Source organism: Mixophyes fleayi, chromosome 4 (assembly GCF_038048845.1).
Source record: "Mixophyes fleayi isolate aMixFle1 chromosome 4, aMixFle1.hap1, whole genome shotgun sequence".
NCBI classification, from domain to species: Eukaryota; Metazoa; Chordata; class Amphibia; order Anura; family Limnodynastidae; genus Mixophyes; species Mixophyes fleayi.
This window is the reverse complement of record NC_134405.1, coordinates 218,325,279-218,342,765: the sequence shown is the minus strand read 5'-3', so window position 1 is coordinate 218,342,765 and position 17,487 is coordinate 218,325,279. Positions and strand designations below refer to the sequence as shown.

The 17,487-nt window shown below is 40.9% G+C and overlaps 2 protein-coding genes across 2 annotated transcripts in view; both read right to left on the bottom strand.

Moving 5' to 3' along the window:
• Positions 1 to 10,090, bottom strand: part of OTOGL (otogelin like) — a 212,548-nt gene extending 202,458 nt beyond the window's left edge. Inside the window, exon 1 of the mRNA XM_075205981.1 lies at positions 9,869 to 10,090. Coding sequence (XP_075062082.1) covers positions 9,869 to 10,090 — 222 coding nt within the window. The remainder of the gene's footprint in view (positions 1 to 9,868) is intronic.
• A 2,026-nt stretch (positions 10,091 to 12,116) lies between these two features.
• On the bottom strand, positions 12,117 to 15,370 carry RPS16 (ribosomal protein S16). The gene is made up of 6 exons (XM_075209346.1): positions 15,294 to 15,370; positions 15,144 to 15,195; positions 14,065 to 14,166; positions 13,389 to 13,485; positions 12,796 to 12,843; positions 12,117 to 12,307 (listed from the first exon to the last, which is right to left on the bottom strand). Exons 1-6 carry the CDS (start codon positions 15,302 to 15,304, stop codon positions 12,162 to 12,164), a joined length of 456 nt encoding a protein of 151 aa, XP_075065447.1. The 5' UTR covers positions 15,305 to 15,370; the 3' UTR covers positions 12,117 to 12,161.
• Between the last annotated feature and the right edge of the window lie 2,117 nt (positions 15,371 to 17,487).

Genomic DNA, 17,487 nt, shown 5'->3' with positions numbered 1-17,487 from the left:
ATTACTTAGTATGTAGCAGCTATTATATTGCAGTGCAAGCCTACTAGGCCTATTTATTAAACAGAAAAAGTCTGGTGAAAAACAGTTTTTGCTGAAAATAGCAGTGTGACACCCACCTGGAGAAAAGATTAACAGGGTCTCGCCAGCGAAAGCTAGCCAGATCACGCATTCACATATTCCTGGAGACTGTCCTGCAAAAGTGATATGTTAAACCTTACCGATCCTGGGCCAGTATTACTGAGTGATCCTCAGCTGCCCCAGCAATATTTTATTAACAAAGTATGACGATAGTTTTTCTATTGCCGCGATAAGCGAAGATAGAAAACCATCGCCTCTTTTCAATAAATAGGCCGGCATGAAAGGAATCCTGCAGCACCAATAGTTAACTCTCTGCCATGGTCTTTATTGTGCAAAACGCACAAACAGTGGAGCGGCTTGTGAAAGGGAAAACTAGGTTTCTCCAGCAGGGCTTCTGACTCACGTGTCATCCTGATTACTCATTTCAGTTATACAGCTTTTTGCGGTCTTATCACTACAGTGCTCAGTACTCTCCTCCTATATCCTATATACCCGGTTCTCAATTGCACTTCACTTTAGAATGCTTGTTGTATTGCTTTGACTATTTTTAACATTTTTCTCCTAAACCCTCGTATATTGCTTTGTCATGCACCTTTTTCCTGTGCGACACCAGTACAGCTCTCTAACGACAGGACATAGACACAGCACACACAGCGCTCCACAGTGACAAACAGATGTCTGAGTGAGCCGTACTTGGAGAGGGTTGTGAGAGGGGAAACTAGGTTTCTCTGGCAGGGCTTCTGACTATTTTTATAGGTGGATCTGTGCATCTAGATAAGAATGTCTGTGGGGGGAGGGGGGGGATATTGCATATTTTGCATAATCTTCCATAATAGCACCACCAGGAGATTGCCCACATCTACCTTTTAGGGCAGAAGAGATTAAAAAGCCTCTCAACATACCTGTTACATTAGTCAATTAATCATCATCATCATCATATATTAAAAAGGTGCCTCAAAACTGTGCACTGCCGTATAGTTGGTATAAAAAAATCATACAGAAAAAAAACAATACGTAAAAACAGAACAAGAACATACAAAGTTGATAGAGAAGGTGCAGACATAAGACAGAGGGTAGAGATTCAAATAACTACTCTGATAATAGATATCTTCTCAAAATATTCTTTAATTATGGAGGACTATAAATGTGATGTCATGAAGAATTAATGGAAATTTAATTATCTGTAAGAACAATTCCACACCATCTACCTGACACCACTAGGAATGATACCTGTTTAAAGGATGTTGCACCTAAACAATACCATATACCATACTTGTGACAGGTGTATTAGGGACCATGGTGACACTAGTGCATCACTGTGGCCCCACCCCTTGCTAGGAAATGGTCACATTAACAAATTAGCATCATTAAATCCCACCCCCACAATGTTCCAGGAGGATGCCTACTGTTCTGGGAGGATTCCCCTAAATTCATGAGCCTCCCAGAAATTATGGGAGAGCAGGCAAGTATGAACAATACCTCTTGATTAGTTAATGAGCCTAATTTATAATGTTTAGTATATAGTGTGTCAAAGTCAGCATATTGGATAAAGTCATTTCAATTAAAATCGAGCAAACTTAGTTGTCTTTGTTTGAAGGAATCGCAGAGTGCATACGCAAGTTATTAATGTTAAGGAATTATGGACTATCATGATGAGTAATCTTGGCGGGAAGATCAGAGCTCATCCCCTGGAGAGATGACCCCCTCCTTTGGATTCCTGAGCTTAAACTAGCCTATGATCTGCAACCTCCTGGACCCTCCTGATGCCTGGACCAATAGAAGCAAGCCACACCTTTTGTATTGTTTTACTGTATCTCTGTTTGCATATAAGCAGCAGCTCCTCATCCAGAGTTCAGTCACCTAAACCACAGACTTCAGGACTGAATGACTGTTCACAGGATCCAGAGCGCCTGCGATAAGTTACGGCTGTACTTATTATTATTTCGCTTGAATATATTCTGCTACTTTTTGAGAATAAATCTTTGTGCATTGGAAACACAAATCGAGATTCTACAATCATTATTAGATAGCGACAAAACGCTCATAACAATTTAGGGGCTTGCAGCGGAGGTTTTGTTGCCGGACAATACGCAAGACCAACGGATTTCAGTTCCTCAACAAAGGGTGGAGACGCGCCATATACGGGTAAGAACGCAATGTGTTCAAAACCTGAATTTTACTCTGTGTTGTGAAACCGAATGTCCGTTTTGCATTATCTAAGGTACGCTAACTGAACCTAGGGACAAAAGAGAATCTGTTTCTTTTTACTGTCATTGTGCGTTTTAACTGTATTACATTGCTTAGCGTATGTGTACTTCCTGCTTTGCGTATGCAAACTTCCGGTAGATTTGCCACGTGGTTAAACAATCGTTTTGATAGTTGTTATACATGCATAGTATAATTACTTGTTAAAACCTCTGGGACATTATTACTATTGTTGGGAACTTTGATTTTCTGCGCAGAAAAGGTGTATGTCGTGTGATTTGGTGACTTTAAATACATTAAGGTTTGATCTATTGTTGAATAGAGTGTCAGTTGCTGTCTGACAAGGCAGGTGCCCAACTGGTGTACGGTATACAAGGCAGGTATACCAGGGGCGGAAACTGAATGAGTTTTCGCGACGTGTCCCATGGATAATCGCATCACTTACGGATTAGCTTTAAACGTTGCGATTGCACCACACGGCAAGGAAAGCCGTGATTGTGACTTGGGAGTAACGGGGAAGAATTACGTTGGTAAGGCTGGTAATTGACTTTACTGATGCTACCAGTTGTAATAAAATCAACAGATTTTGTTGGAGAGTCAGGGGTGATCAGGGAGATGACATACGTGACACCCCCTTAGAAAATGTAGATTTTACGTTTTATACAGACGGGAGTTGTCATAGACAGACAGAGACGGGAGAGCTATGTACTGGTTACGCTGTGGTAGACGATCAGGATGTGGTAGAAGCTGAGCCCCTTGGACCACCTCACTCAGCCCAAGTGGCGGAACTAGTAGCACTAAGTAGAGCGTGTGAGTTGGCAGAGGGTAAATCAGCCAATATATATACTGACTCTAGGTACGGCTTCGGGGTAGTGCACGATTTTGGGGCCCTCTGGCGTCTTAGAAACTTTACGACAACAGCAGGTAAGCCAGTGTCACACTCACAACACATAAAAGGACTTCTGACAGTGATACAATTACCCAGAATGGTAGCCGTTATAAAGTGCAAAGCCCATACCTTTGAAGAAGACCCAGTGTCATTGGGCAACAACATGGCAGACGAAGCTGCTAAATGGGCAGCAGGGCAACCTATGACTGTATCGACCGAGACTATGATGGTTTTTCAGACATTAGACATGCAGAAATTAATTGAAATGCAAGATTTGTGTTCCCTGCAGGAAAAGGCGGTCTGGAAGGCAAAGGGATGTGGTCAAGAGTCCTCAGGACTTTGGAGGGATGGACAAGGTAAGCCTGTAGCTCCCCGAACATACTATCCAAGCGTGGCTGAAGCAGCACATGGCCTGACTCACCTGGGTAAAGAAGGTATGTGCAAACTGGTGAGAGCATACTGGTGTGCTCCTGGATTTTCCTCTCAGGCTGGTAAGAAAGCAATGTCATGTCTTACTTATTAGAAGAAAAATGTCGGGAAAACTATTCCAACTGAGCCATCCCACATCCCTCCTACAGACGGACCTTTTCAGGTAATACAAATTGACTATATCCAATTACCACCGTGCAGGAATCTAAAGTATGTGTTAGTGTGTATTGATGTGTTTTCCGGTTGGGTAGAAGCATATCCGTCAGCCACTAATACTGCTGTGTTCACTGCAAAGAAAATTGTACAAGATTTTGTGTGTAGGTTCGGTATCCCTAGAATCATTGAAAGTGATAGGGGTACCCACTTTACAGGTGATATCTTCCAGAATATGTGTAAGCTCATGGGATTCAGTAGCAGACTTCACACCCCTTACCGACCACAAGCCAGTGGTAAGGTGGAAAAAGTAAATGGTACTATAAAGAACAAGATTGGTAAAATAATGGTTGAAACGGGGTTGGCATGGCCTGAAGCTTTGCCACTAGTCCTCCATAGCATTCAAACTACTCCTAGACCTCCTCTTAATCTGTTCCCCTTTGAGATACTGTTCGGACGACAACCTCATTTGATCGTGAGTCCGCAAGACGACTTAAAGTGTAATAATGAAGTGACTGTGCAATATCTTATAAAAATGAGCAGACAGCTGAAACAACAACAACAAAAACTCAAAATGCTGTCACCTGGTAAGCCAGAAATGAAATTGTCATGATGTTGAACCTGGGGACTATGTTATGATCCGCAATTTCTTACGTTCAGGTTGTTTAACAGACCGTTGGGAAGGCCCGTACCAAGTGCTGCTGACCAGTACCACATCACTGAAGGTTGCAGAGAGAGACACTTAGGTCCATTCCACCCACTGCAGGAGAGTCAATAACCCGGAGAAAGTGCGAGATAAAACTGAGATCGACGACACAGATCTGTCACTTGTAAATCTGTTGCGGGAGACCTAAGGCCCGCAGTCAAGACACCTGAGCCAGAGACGTTGCATCAGAACTATCTTTCCAGCTATGGAGTGGCGGTTTTTGTTTTTCTTTTGTTCCAGGATTTTCCTTGTTTTTACTTTTTCTAGGACATTCTATTTTTGTGAAGGAGGATGGAGGACAGAGGAAGGTTCTGGCAGTGATACGGATGGAATGGAAATCGAGGAAAAGTTATTAGAATACCCAGAGCAGTCCATTATTAAGCTTTTTCCAGGGGTTATAAAAAGGTCTGCTAGATCGGGAACTCGGAGACAGTGTGAGGGGCTATTGTCTGATGAGTATTGTATCTGCAAGTTCTGTGACTCCCTAGTTGAAGAGAGGTGCATCCAGCGATGTCAGTCCACCAGTAATCTGAATGTGGGTGGGCATCCTTTGGAGGATTATCACTCCCTGGTGGGTAAGGTGCTAAACCAAACCGAGTGCTGGGTGTGCTCTCACGTGCCGCAGGGGCAGCATAACATAGGACTAGTGCCATTCCCATTAAACATCTCCGAAGTACTCAAATTGAGGGGTGGGAGGCCCATAGAGGGGAGGTACAATAACACTAGGTCCCCTAGTCTAACGCTTCGACAATACTCTGTAGACAGATCTTTGCTGTGTCTAAATATCTCTCATGCAAAGCGTCTGGAGAATTGGGAAGCTGACCTATCAGATCAGACAATGGCTCGCCACGCTCATTTTGGAGGGAGACTGAGGCCACCAATAAGCAGGAATGTTGACGGAAGTCACAAATTAGGGCATGTAACCAAACATAAGAAAGTATTCATTGGAAAAGTCTCTATAGATATTTGTAAAAATGTCATCCATGCTGACACGTGTCTTGAGCAAATGGAGACACTGGGCATGGGTAGTTTTATCGAAACTCTGTGTGATATAATTAATGGACATACTGTTCCTTATGTTCTCCCTGATGATGTGTAGTTTGTTTGTGGGAGGAAAGCTTATTCCTGGGTGACTCCGAGTTCCAAGGACTTGTGTTTCTTAGCTAAACTGGTTCCTGAAATCATGACTATTACTCATGAAGAAATGGTTGGTATTCACAAGACTACATCACCACCATACATACACACACAGTATGAACACCGTGGCAAGAGAAACATGATTCCTGGTGAGGAGCCCATAGCTACAAAATTGATTAGTGAAACCGCTGGGTTTCAAGTTATGGTTGCTCTAGATCTCACCAGGACTGCTCGGGGAACATTAAACTTTAAATATATCCAAGACCTAGCTAAATTAATAGATAATATCACCGAGATGTATGATGACACTTTCAGGTATACTGGAAGGGAGCTACAAGCGTACAAGAAGGAGTTGGTGCAACATAGACTGGTACTAAATTATTTCACCTCTATTACTGGTGGGTACTGTGTGACACTGGCCACCCAGTTCAGTGTAAAATGTTGCACGTACATCACCAATAATACGGATGACCCTAAAGAAGTTATAGACGGAAGATGGATGAAATTCTGCAACTGAAATGGGAATTTCAAAGGAACCATAATTCTTCGTTATATGAGGTCGGGGAAAAGGTGGCAGGTTGGTTCTCATGGTTGAACCCTGTGAAATGGCTCTCTGTTCTGGGGAAGTGGGTACAGGAAATGGTTGCGAGTGTAGGTAAGCTCCTTCTCCTTATACTGGGTGTTATCTTAGCAATTGGTTTGTGTGTCAAATGTGTTTCTACTGTGTTGAAGTGTGGAAAAGTCTTCTGGGAGTAACACTGAGAAAGAGACTGAAAGGGTGGTGCAAGACACCGAGATCATGGTATGTGAAGAAGTGTTGTATAACCCTGAACTTGAAACTGTAATTAGGTGATAGTTTATTATACTATCAAAGGGTGGAGCTGTCGAAGTCAGCATATTGGATAAAGTAATTTCAATTAAATTGAGCAAACTTAGTTGTCTTTGTTTGAAAAGATGCGTACGGTACGCTACGGCGTGAAAGGGCACGCTACGGCGTGGAAGGGCGTACGCAGCTGCAACACGTGGCAACGTCTTTTACATACATTCGCACAAACACGCACACTTGTAAAATAGTACACATTAATAGTAGTTGCAACACATAGTCATTTATGTCGAAATATAGTAGTATTTATATGTAATATTATAAGTTATAGGCATATCAGTAAAACATATGGTACACGTTGAAGGAATCTAGTCATGTGTGGTATCATACTAATCCTCTTTGCATTTGCAACTGTCCGGTTCACTCTGCGAAGGAATCGCAGAGTGCATACCCAAGTTATTAATGTTAAGGAATTATGGACTATCATGATGAGTAATCTTGGCGGGAAGATCAGAGCTCATCCCCTGGAGAGATGACCCCCTCCTTTGGATTCCTGAGCTTAAACTAGCCTATGATCTGCAACCCCCTGGACCCTCCTGATGCCTGGACCAATAGAAGCAAGCCACACCTTTTGCATTGTTTTACTGTATCTCTGTTTGCATATAAGCAGCAGCTCCTCATCCAGAGTTAAGTCACCTAGACCACAGACTTCAGGACTGAATGACTGTTCACTGGATCCAGAGCGCCTGCGATAAGTAACGGTTGTACTTATTATTATTTCCCTTGAATATATTCTGCTACTTTTTGAGAATAAATCTTTGTGCGTTGGAAACACAAATTGAGATTCAACAATCGTTATTGGATAGCGACAAAACGCTCATAACAAGTGTCCACAATGGTCTTAAACACCCATGTTATATTACATTGTATTTACAAATGCACATAAAACTTATATGTGCATCTTTGCAAAATAAACACTTTATGCCTATGTGAAAGGCTCCAGGAAACCTATTGTTTTTCCTCCAATCTTTTGTAGACTCTCTTCAAATTGAAGCAATTAATCAGTTCTTCAACAATATCCTGTGATATATGGAAACTTAATATTACTTTAGCCAAAATGTAGGATAAAGTCTTAGAATCACCCTGTCATCCAGGATCACTAATAATGTCTCTCTGATGAATAGAACTTAAATATTGATTCATCTTCTGACTGAGGTGATCCCCAGAAGAACAATTTTTGGATTGTCAACATTCTGAGATATGTCTCTACCAATAGTTCAAAGGGAGAAAAGACCAACCCAGATTGTAGGATATTAATTTTTAAGGTATCAGTCCATATACTAGAATTGCTCTGCAAATATTAACATTAACTATATTAACATTATATAGACATAGTAGACCTCATTCAGGAAACTGCTTTGAAGGCAAGCAAGGCACATAGCAAAATTCCTTGGTTTTACACCAGGGCTGTCAAATCATCCAGGGCACACTTACTGCTAGGTTGGGCGATGCCTCTGCAAATGCAAAGTGCACCTAATTTTACAGGTAGACAGAAAAACATCAAGTGGTGTAAACCTACAATACAAATGTCTAAACATCACACCAAGCTCCAACCTCCACTTTCAAGTGTCAGTTTTTCCCAATAAATCCTGCTCAATTTAGCCCTAATACATACTTGCCTACCTTTTTAATCTGTACTTTAGGAGATCCGGGAGTACAGATCATGTGGCAGAGGGTAGGAGGGGGCATGACGATGTCATTGCATCACTATAGCCCCGCCCTCACTAAAAATACAGAAATTCAAGGTATTAAATATCAGGGGGGAGGGAGGGACTGGCTTAATGACGTGATTAAGCCCTGCCCCCTGCTATTCAATGCCGTGAATTTCAGAATTTTATAGGATCCAGGAGGTTTGCCTACTCTTCCGGGAGGACTGCCCGAATTCGGGAGCCTCCCGGAAATTCTGGGACAGTAGGCAAGTATGCCTAAATTACAGCTTAAGTCAGTCATAAGAGTTTGGTGATATGGGGTCTGGTTCATTTACATATGAAACATTTGTTGAAAGATTTTTTTATACTGGGCAGTGTTCCTAGAAATGCATTACTCCACTGACAGAGTATAGGATGAGACCAGAAAATTTGAGGTCCTTCTGCACAACAAGATAATGGTTCCCTTCTAACCCTTTATGCTCCACAAAATAAAATCTAATGTTTGTGGTGCTCCATAAACAAGGTGCACTGGTGTGTACGCTCCATCATTAGCAAGGGATGTCTTCTCTCGATCCAACTGCTACCACCAGCTGGTGAAAACCTCTGCTCCTTCAAATGCCACCATCTTGCTCTAGCAGTAACCTAAGGGCATCAGGGCAAATCAAAGCGTGTAGTACCACTGAGTTGTTTGTGCTCCACTTTAAGCACTTAAATATCCAGGAAGCCAATCTATAGCTGCAATGTTTCAAGTTAGGTAAACATGACTTTATACATCTTATGAAAGTATAAAAAGGTATGTGTATTTCGTTTTAATAAACAATAATGCCGTGTTGTATCCATAGTCTCAATGTAGTCCGTCAATTCTGATGCATCTTTGTAGTCACTCTTTACAGGAATTTTATAAAATGTGGGGTTTATACCTCAATGATTTTTTTTTGGAACAAAAAAAATAAAGTCTACAATGGACAGTTTCATAAGCCATCAATACTTTGCTTTAGACAGAAACTGTTAAATGCCTGCGCTTCACTGCATTGTTTTATCTCTATGCTATAGAGTATCAGACGTGATGAATCATTGCATTTAAGCCAACATCTCAAAAAGCACAATGTGCTTCTACAATGACATTTAACAAAGGTCATTCAGCAAGTGACTTTTTTTTTCATTGAGATTTTGTGATGTTTAATTGTGATTAAAATAGGTGAATTACAAACTGACATTTCCTTGACCTTGCATATTCAAGCTTATAACTACAGCCAGAGTAACCCATGTTAGTATGGAGCACAGAACCAGAGGAATACATACATATCTAAGAACTTTTTTAGTCTCGCCTCTGACATTATCTGTATAGGGGACTTTAGAATTCATTGTGACAATAAAAGGAATCTGTAAATATGGCTGAGGTGTAACAGTATTTGCTCACAATAACTCACTGTTCTACAGAACATTTATTTTTAATTCTGAATTTACTACAGTACATCGTTTTAAATCAGAAAAAGAAAATAAGTTGCATTGACAAAATTGACAGTCTAGACTTACAGGGCGATTCAATTGCCAGAAATGTAGCGCAGACATCACTCTGCACACAAAGCTAGCCTGCTTATTTTTCCCTTGCCCCTCCAGTGTGAAAATAAGCAGATTCCAGCCAGAACACTGGCGAGCTTCATCTCCGTGTACAGTCCAATGACATCTCATGCAGAATTGAATCTCCCCCTTAAAATTTAGTAGCACAGCCTTTTTACCAGAGTAATTGCAATCAAGTTTCCTTTAGTCATGGATGAGCTTTCTTTTCTGCACACCTCTCCACTGGCCCACTCGCCTTGTGCAGTCTGCTCCAGTTCACCCAAATTTGAAGGCTGACTTCTCCTGCTGTTTTCAGATCTCTCCACAAGTGTTCCATGGAATTTATAACTGGACTCATTGATGGCCACTTCAGAACAATCTAGCATCTTTTCTTGTGTCATTCCTAGATACTTTAAGTATGTGGTCACTGTCTTGCTGGAAAACCCAGCATTCTGGCACTGGCTTCAACATTGAGCTTCAAATTAGCCATGTAAAATCCAAATTTCAAGGTGCCATGACACCTATCCAGGTCCAGCACTGCAACCAAAAACATCACTAAATCTCCATGTTTCACTGTAGGGAAGATGTTCTTTATTGTTTGCACTTTCTACCAAAATGCTCTAATTTGGTCTCATCTGTCCTTAGGACATTCTCCCAGTGTTTACATGTGTTTCCTACCACAATCTAAAAACAGTGGTTGGCTAAGTGGCTTCTGACAACAAAAAAAACGTGTGGAATAGGGATCCTAGAATGCAAGCTCTATTGGTGCAGGGATTGATGTCAAAATATGCAGTTCTTCACAGTACTGGATAAAACAATTGGCATTACATGTACACCAAAACTCAATTGTCCATTGCTACTTTATATGGTAAAAGATAATAAAAAATATCCATGTTTAAGAAATTACACTACCACAATCTCCAGGCCAGGAAATGTAGTCTACTAAAAACAGACATTTGGATGGATGTTACCAGATCTTTTAACCATACCTAGTAAATAAAATGAGCAAAAAGGCTCTTTAGCTGTAAATGTTCAGACAGGGTAATGTGAGGTATCCAAGCAAACAGAATTAGCTGAATATATTGTGGTATATTTCTTCAACTACATGCCTTTTTGCAAAATTGCTATGAATTTCACATACCTCTTTCACAGGTTATGAACCAATTTCAAATCTTTCACATCTGCAAACTACAGTAATACTCAGGAGTGCATTAATCCCTTATTAACCAGTTATTTTCTACGTTAGTCACCAAACCTCTGTTCACATATCTGAGATGCACCGAGTTCAGAGAAGTTTATACTCCACTCATGTTTTGTTTAGACAGATGGCTTAATTTGGTAACCTTAAAATACAATACAATTAAATTAAAATACAATACAATGTGTAATAAAACTGGTCAAATGCATCCCCCCCCCCCCCCCCATAAAATATAAAATAGACCAATAGTATTAACGCACTCCAAACTGATTTTCATTAAGATAAATGACTGCATTTATAAAGTTGTACATCTAAAGCTGGGTACACCCTACACTGTTTTCAGCAGATTATCAGGCCAATCAAACAATATGACTGATTGGCCAGATATCTGAGCGTGTGTATACTTACCCGATGATGCAGTCATTCCAAACTGCCGATCATCGCTTCATCTGGTCGGTCGTACTGTTTGATTTTTGTCGTTCCAATCACTGTCTGCCCAGAGAGAGATAGCAGCCTGTCACCGTGTTTGTGCAGCCTTTCCACCGCTTATCTATCCTAACATGTATGCAGCCTGTCACTGTGTCCATCACATGCCGTTCTGTTCAGCTGAACCCTTCCTGCTGGAAGATCTTCACTCCCTCAAAGGTAATTTTAGGTAACTTAGGCCAGCAATGAATGGGTTAACCGGGCTCCGGGAGGTAGTGAGAACTGTCAGAATTACTACATTAACTGCTAGGGCAGCAGCGTATTCAGAGCAGGAGATCTGAGCACAAAGTGTATAGAGCATTAGGAGACGTAACTGCAGCACATAAATTATACTCTTGACACAGAGTCTGGTCATAAGTCACAGGTGCCGGCATGATTATCAGTATTAGCTATGAGTACGGAGCTGGTGTCTGACCTGCAGTCAGCTAAAACACTTATCTAATGTAGCAGTGTTGAAATTAACATCTTGCCATCTGAATCTTACAAAGTTTTTTGAGCATTTACCCACCGACACCCAGGGCAGCTGTCACTTGTAGATGATGGTTATGACAGAAGAGCAGAGATCTGAAGGTAATTGGGTATAGTGTGTACACCTGAATCAGCAGGCTGGTCGGGACTTCAGTCGTTTATACAATCGTTAGAGACAACAAATTGGTCTAGTTTTTGTAGTGTGTACCCAGCTTTAGTCTTCACTATAGAGAATATTGTTCCATGCTATATGTAGTTTTAAATAATGAGCAAGATAATTTTTTTCAGATGTTTATTGCAGAAAGACGTAAATAAACAGATTAACGGTAAGACTTCTGGTAGCGAGCACGTGCTCCAGGTCCACCAAACTTCTTGGACTCGCAACGACGAGGATCTGCAACCAGGAGGGTCCTGTCGTACTGAATAAGAATGTCTTTAATTTCCTTCTTGGAGGCTTCATCAACATCTACAATAAAAAGCAGCACTGTTTTTAGAACATTGTTATTTTTCATTAGTACAGTGTTGCACTTTATAGAATTCCATGAAGCCTGTATGTACACATGATATGGTCTACAGATTCCACATTTACAACATGTAAGTTGCCCACTTGTAACTAGGAAAACAAATAGGCAGACTAAAATGCCCTGTCTAACAATTAACAGGCAAGTGAAGGCTTCATATTATACAATGGATCAGCTTCCCCAATTGCAATCCATGCACCACACAAAAATTCTCCCACCCAGTAGTCAAAGTTAGCTGATAAACCATACCTACACTTTCAATGCAAAACTATCAAATACCATTTACTTATTTACCATACTGTTACTGCTGCCAACTCAAAAAGTCATCCTATACATGTAACAGCATATTGGTAACCAAGATACGATAAAACAATAGTACTCATGTAGAACAGTTGAAGCACAGGCAAAATCTACAAAATAAAATAGCACTTACACTTTTGGTAGTAAGCCACAAGAGACTTGGAAATAGCCTGGCGGATGGCTGTAAAGAAATTAAGAGAAAAGTTAGTTTTACAAGAAGCTTGCTGTTAAAAGTGCAGTAGAAGCTCATACATTATTACACAGCAACAAATTAAATTCAGCTTTACAGCTGCTCTGAAAATGCCTTATAGAAAGTAAAATATAAAATACATATTCTACTACAATTCTATCAAACTGAACGCCATATATTGAGTGGCAGACAATGAGAAACACAATAGACGGCAAGTCCCTTCTATGGCTTTCACACTAGTCCTCCCACTCACATCCCTTCCAAAAAAGGTCACATTCTCAATTTTCAGCAAGTGTTGAAACTGACCATGGAGCCCAGGAAAAAAAACCCTTACAGAAAGCTGCCCCAAGGGAGATGACAGAGGTATAAAGCATAGCTCCCTCCCTAGGCAGGAACGTAGCTTTAAGATTTTATTTTTTAGCATGTCCGTGATTACTTGTCATTTTTTGACAGAATTGTAAGCCATTGTATTTGTGTGGCCTTCATGAACAAATATATGAAGTTTTCTGTTTTACGTAAACTAACGTCATTCTTACCATAGACTTGTGCAACATGTCCACCACCCTTCACACGAACTCTGATGTCAACACCAGCAAATCGTTCCTTACCCAAGAGAAGAACAGGCTCAAGTAGCTAATGGAATGAATATAAAAGTTTTAGTAACCACAGCATTCAAACAGGATAACTGAACATGTCAAGGTGCATCACACACACATTTTGCTTGTATTTTCACAAAACACCTCAAGTAGGCAATTTCAATATAGGGCAAAACCCATGGGAACGGTCTTCAATCTGTAACTATTCTGCAAGAATTAGAGGTGGTGAAAGACCCCCAAAGTGGGGGGTGGACTGTAGAGAACCCATTTACAAAATCAATAGGAAATCTACATTTTTTTTTTTTTACAATAGATATTTGTCATTTAATAGGTTTCATCAAAAAGGTTTTTTTTTGCATAATCGTGCCAGGTACAGGGGGAAAGCATATACAAGACAGTTTTTAACACCCGCTGTACAAGTTATGACAAAGAATATGGGGTTTGTTAGTGAACCAACGTAGCCTTACCATTTAGTTTAAAAGGCTAGGACATTGCCAATATTTTTACTAGTGTGAGAAGTTAACTCAAACAATAATTTGCCCAAGGTAAACATAATTGAAGAACTAGCTAAACAATTGTGTAACACAAGCTTTCATGTAACAGACAAGAATCTTACTTTGTACTGAAGAGTTGCAGGTTCGATGATCTCCAGTGGTCTTCCATTAACTTTAATGAGCCCATTGCCTCTTTTGCAGTGGGCAACAGCAGTCGCTGTTTTCTGAAAGGAAGATCCAGAGAGTAAAACAACAAGTGAAGCAGCATCATCACATAAGCACAATAGCCCAATTTTCATATAATATACAAGAATTCAAGATGTGGTTAAAAGGAGAGATGGGCAGTGTGGCAATTCATCAAGCAACAACAAAAACAATTATATTGGACAAGCCCCACTACATATTATTGGCTCAGCAACATAGAATTTACACAAAATAAGACACTAAATTCCAATCAGTGTGACAGGACATGTGTGCACCACTGCACTGAAAGTATCACAAGTGTAAGCATAGGAGAAAGGCCTCAAGAAAATAAAGCAGTGTTCCACAGTTACAATGTTTTGTCAAAATATTTTAAATAAGTCAGTAAGGAAAAACCATGAATTGTAAGGCAAACATTCCATAAACCAAAGTAGGATGAATGAAATACGTTTCTTACAGAAGCATGTTTGACAATGACACTCAGCCAGTATCTGCTGTGAACATTGTACAGATCAAATTCATTGAAAAATGAAGCACAAAGTAGATGAGCAAGTGATGGAGATTGACCACGTTATTGTATTCTGACACTACAGAAACCTTAAACGTGGAGGACAAGGGGCATTTGTGACCAAATTAATAGACTATTGGATCAATAGTTTGTAACAAATATATTGGAGACGTGGCAGAATACCAGGCTAGATGCTCCCCTGTAATGTAGGAAGAGTTTACAAGAGGCTTAAACTGAATTATATTTAGGTCCGCGTTAATAGATGGGTGCAGGACACATGTGCAGATGGGTGTCTGTGTGAGGATGTGCCCGGCACGGACCAGGCCGCTCCCACCCATAACGGAGAACGTCCCAGGACAACATACGCCGGCACTATGGAGCAGGCAGACGGCCTCAAGCAGCTGAACACTGCAGAGCTGGGGCTGCTGGCTCTCACGCTGCACTGCAGACCCGGACACGAGGTGCCCACACACGGAGGCCGCTAACACTCACCTTGCGCCCAAAAACCTGCACGGACTGCAGAGGCCCCTTGGCTGGCATAGTTCTGTGGGGAGAGAGTTAGGAGAAGCAGGTTACCGGGGTGCGGGCACGGCCCAGAGGGGATATTCTACGGGTTTGGGCCCAAGAGCCCGACATTCTTACCTCTCCGTCATTGGTAACAGCGAAAAAAGGAAGTGCGGGTTCTCCACGCTCACACATCAGGGGCTAGCGTGCCGTACGTGCTCTGACGTTTCATGTACGTGCACGTAATGAATGAGCTGCTGGCATGTGCCCGCTTAGGACATCTTGGTTGTGGTATAGAATAAAATGTGACGAATTAGCTGTAGAATCAAATGTATGTGATGTTATAAACCATTATTACTCTTGATAGCTTTTGATAGTAATTAACTATATATGTTTTAGTAATTTGTTAAACTATGTCTAAGTCAGGTTATTACATTTTGCAGGAGTAGGTTTCTTAGTTTACCAGTCAAATTTATATTATTTTAATTTTGTTTGATATGTTGGAATACATGGTTTTTTTAGTCAAAAATTCAGATTTTTGTAACGTTTTCACTGTGTAAATCTTTTAATTTACCTACAAAAAGTAACCAGGTAACTGAGTTATAATATCCAATATAACATATTCAATATAACATTGTCAAATATGTGTTTTGTTTTTTTAATGTAAATCATATATTGTTATAAATACAACTGTGTACTTAGATTTTGTATATACTGTTTGTAATTATCTTTTATTTATAAGGCACCACAAGGCTTCTGATGAGCCATATATGGGTTGGAACATACAATAAAATTACATAAGTACATACAAATAAGAATGGGTATTGATGTCTGGATGTAGATATGCCTAAATGCCATTATGGTGCAGAGGCCTAGGTCAGTGTTGGCTATCCTGTGACACTCCAGGTGTTGTGAAACTACAAGTCCCAGCATGCTTTGCCAATATATAGCAGCTTATTGCTGGAAGGGTATGCTGGGACAACACCTGGAGTATCATAGGTTAGCCAACACTGGCCTAGGTGGTACAGAATCCTGGAGGGTACAGATTGTGCAGAAGCCTATTTGGGCGTCATCCAGGATGGTGCCATGGCCTAGAATTTGTAGGGACATGATGTGTCTGTGGTTAGCTAGTATAGAAGTCTGGATTATGACCAGGGAGGATTGCCAATGGCAATGTAATCATCAATGCAATAAGTGTTAAAACAACAGCAAGGCAACAATATGGCAAAGCAATGCTATGGTAGAGCAGTACAATAAAATAAGTCAAGTTAATAGTGGAAGTATAGCAGGTAAATAAGAGAAAACAAAGATATAATTACCAAGTAACAATGTCCAGGACAGTGAAATAAGACAGGGCGTGGCAGTCTGCAGCATGTGAAGCTTGTTGCTGGCAGATGAAAGAGGTTGTTTCCTGTATGTTCCAATGTGTTGCGTAACTGTGCATTACCTGATACTTTGTCAGAAAGCTAATTTAGGAGGAGGCCGGGAGGAGGAGACCGTTGAAGAATGTAAGTATCTTAAGGTACAAATTTGGGATATTTTGTGAGGTTTGGGGGCCAGCATTAAAGTGTAGTTATCAGAAAGTCTTAATTTCACATACCGTATTTTCCACACCATAAGGCGCACCTAAGAACCTTAAATTTTCTCACAAATCGGCTGTGCGCCTAATAATCCGGTGCGCCTTATGTAGGCACCGAGTTCCCAAATCTGTTAAAATGTTGTTGTGCGACTTGATTGACTGTCGGACCATTTCCGGCTGACACAGGGACGTATTACGTACACTACGTACGCTGTTTTGTCTAAGGGCCCCCGAAAATGGCACCAGTGAAGAGACATGCCTACGAGGCACAATTCAAACTACAGGTCATCAGTTACGCGGTTGTAAATGGGAATAGAGCAGCTGCGAAAGAATTCAACATAAATTAATCTATGGTTAGGAAGTGGAGGAAGCAAGAAAATGAACTGGGCCAAGTTAAGAAGACGAAACAGAGTTTCCGCGGGAACAAAGCGAGGTGGCCACAGTTAGAAGACCAACTTGAGCAATGGATTATTGAACAAAGAACAGCCGGGAGAAGCGTCTCTACAATCACCATTCAACTGAAGGCAACAACGAAAGCACAAGACATGGAGATCGAACACTTTCAAGGAGGTCCGTCTTGGTGCTTTCGTTTTATGAAAAGGTGTCATCTCTCCATCCGCGCAAGGACAACCGTGGCGCAGCAACTGCCAGCGGATTACAAAGAAAAGCTGGCCATCTTCCGCACCTACTGCAGTAACAAGATTACCGACAAAAAGATCCAGCCCAACCACATCACCAACATGGACGAGGTCC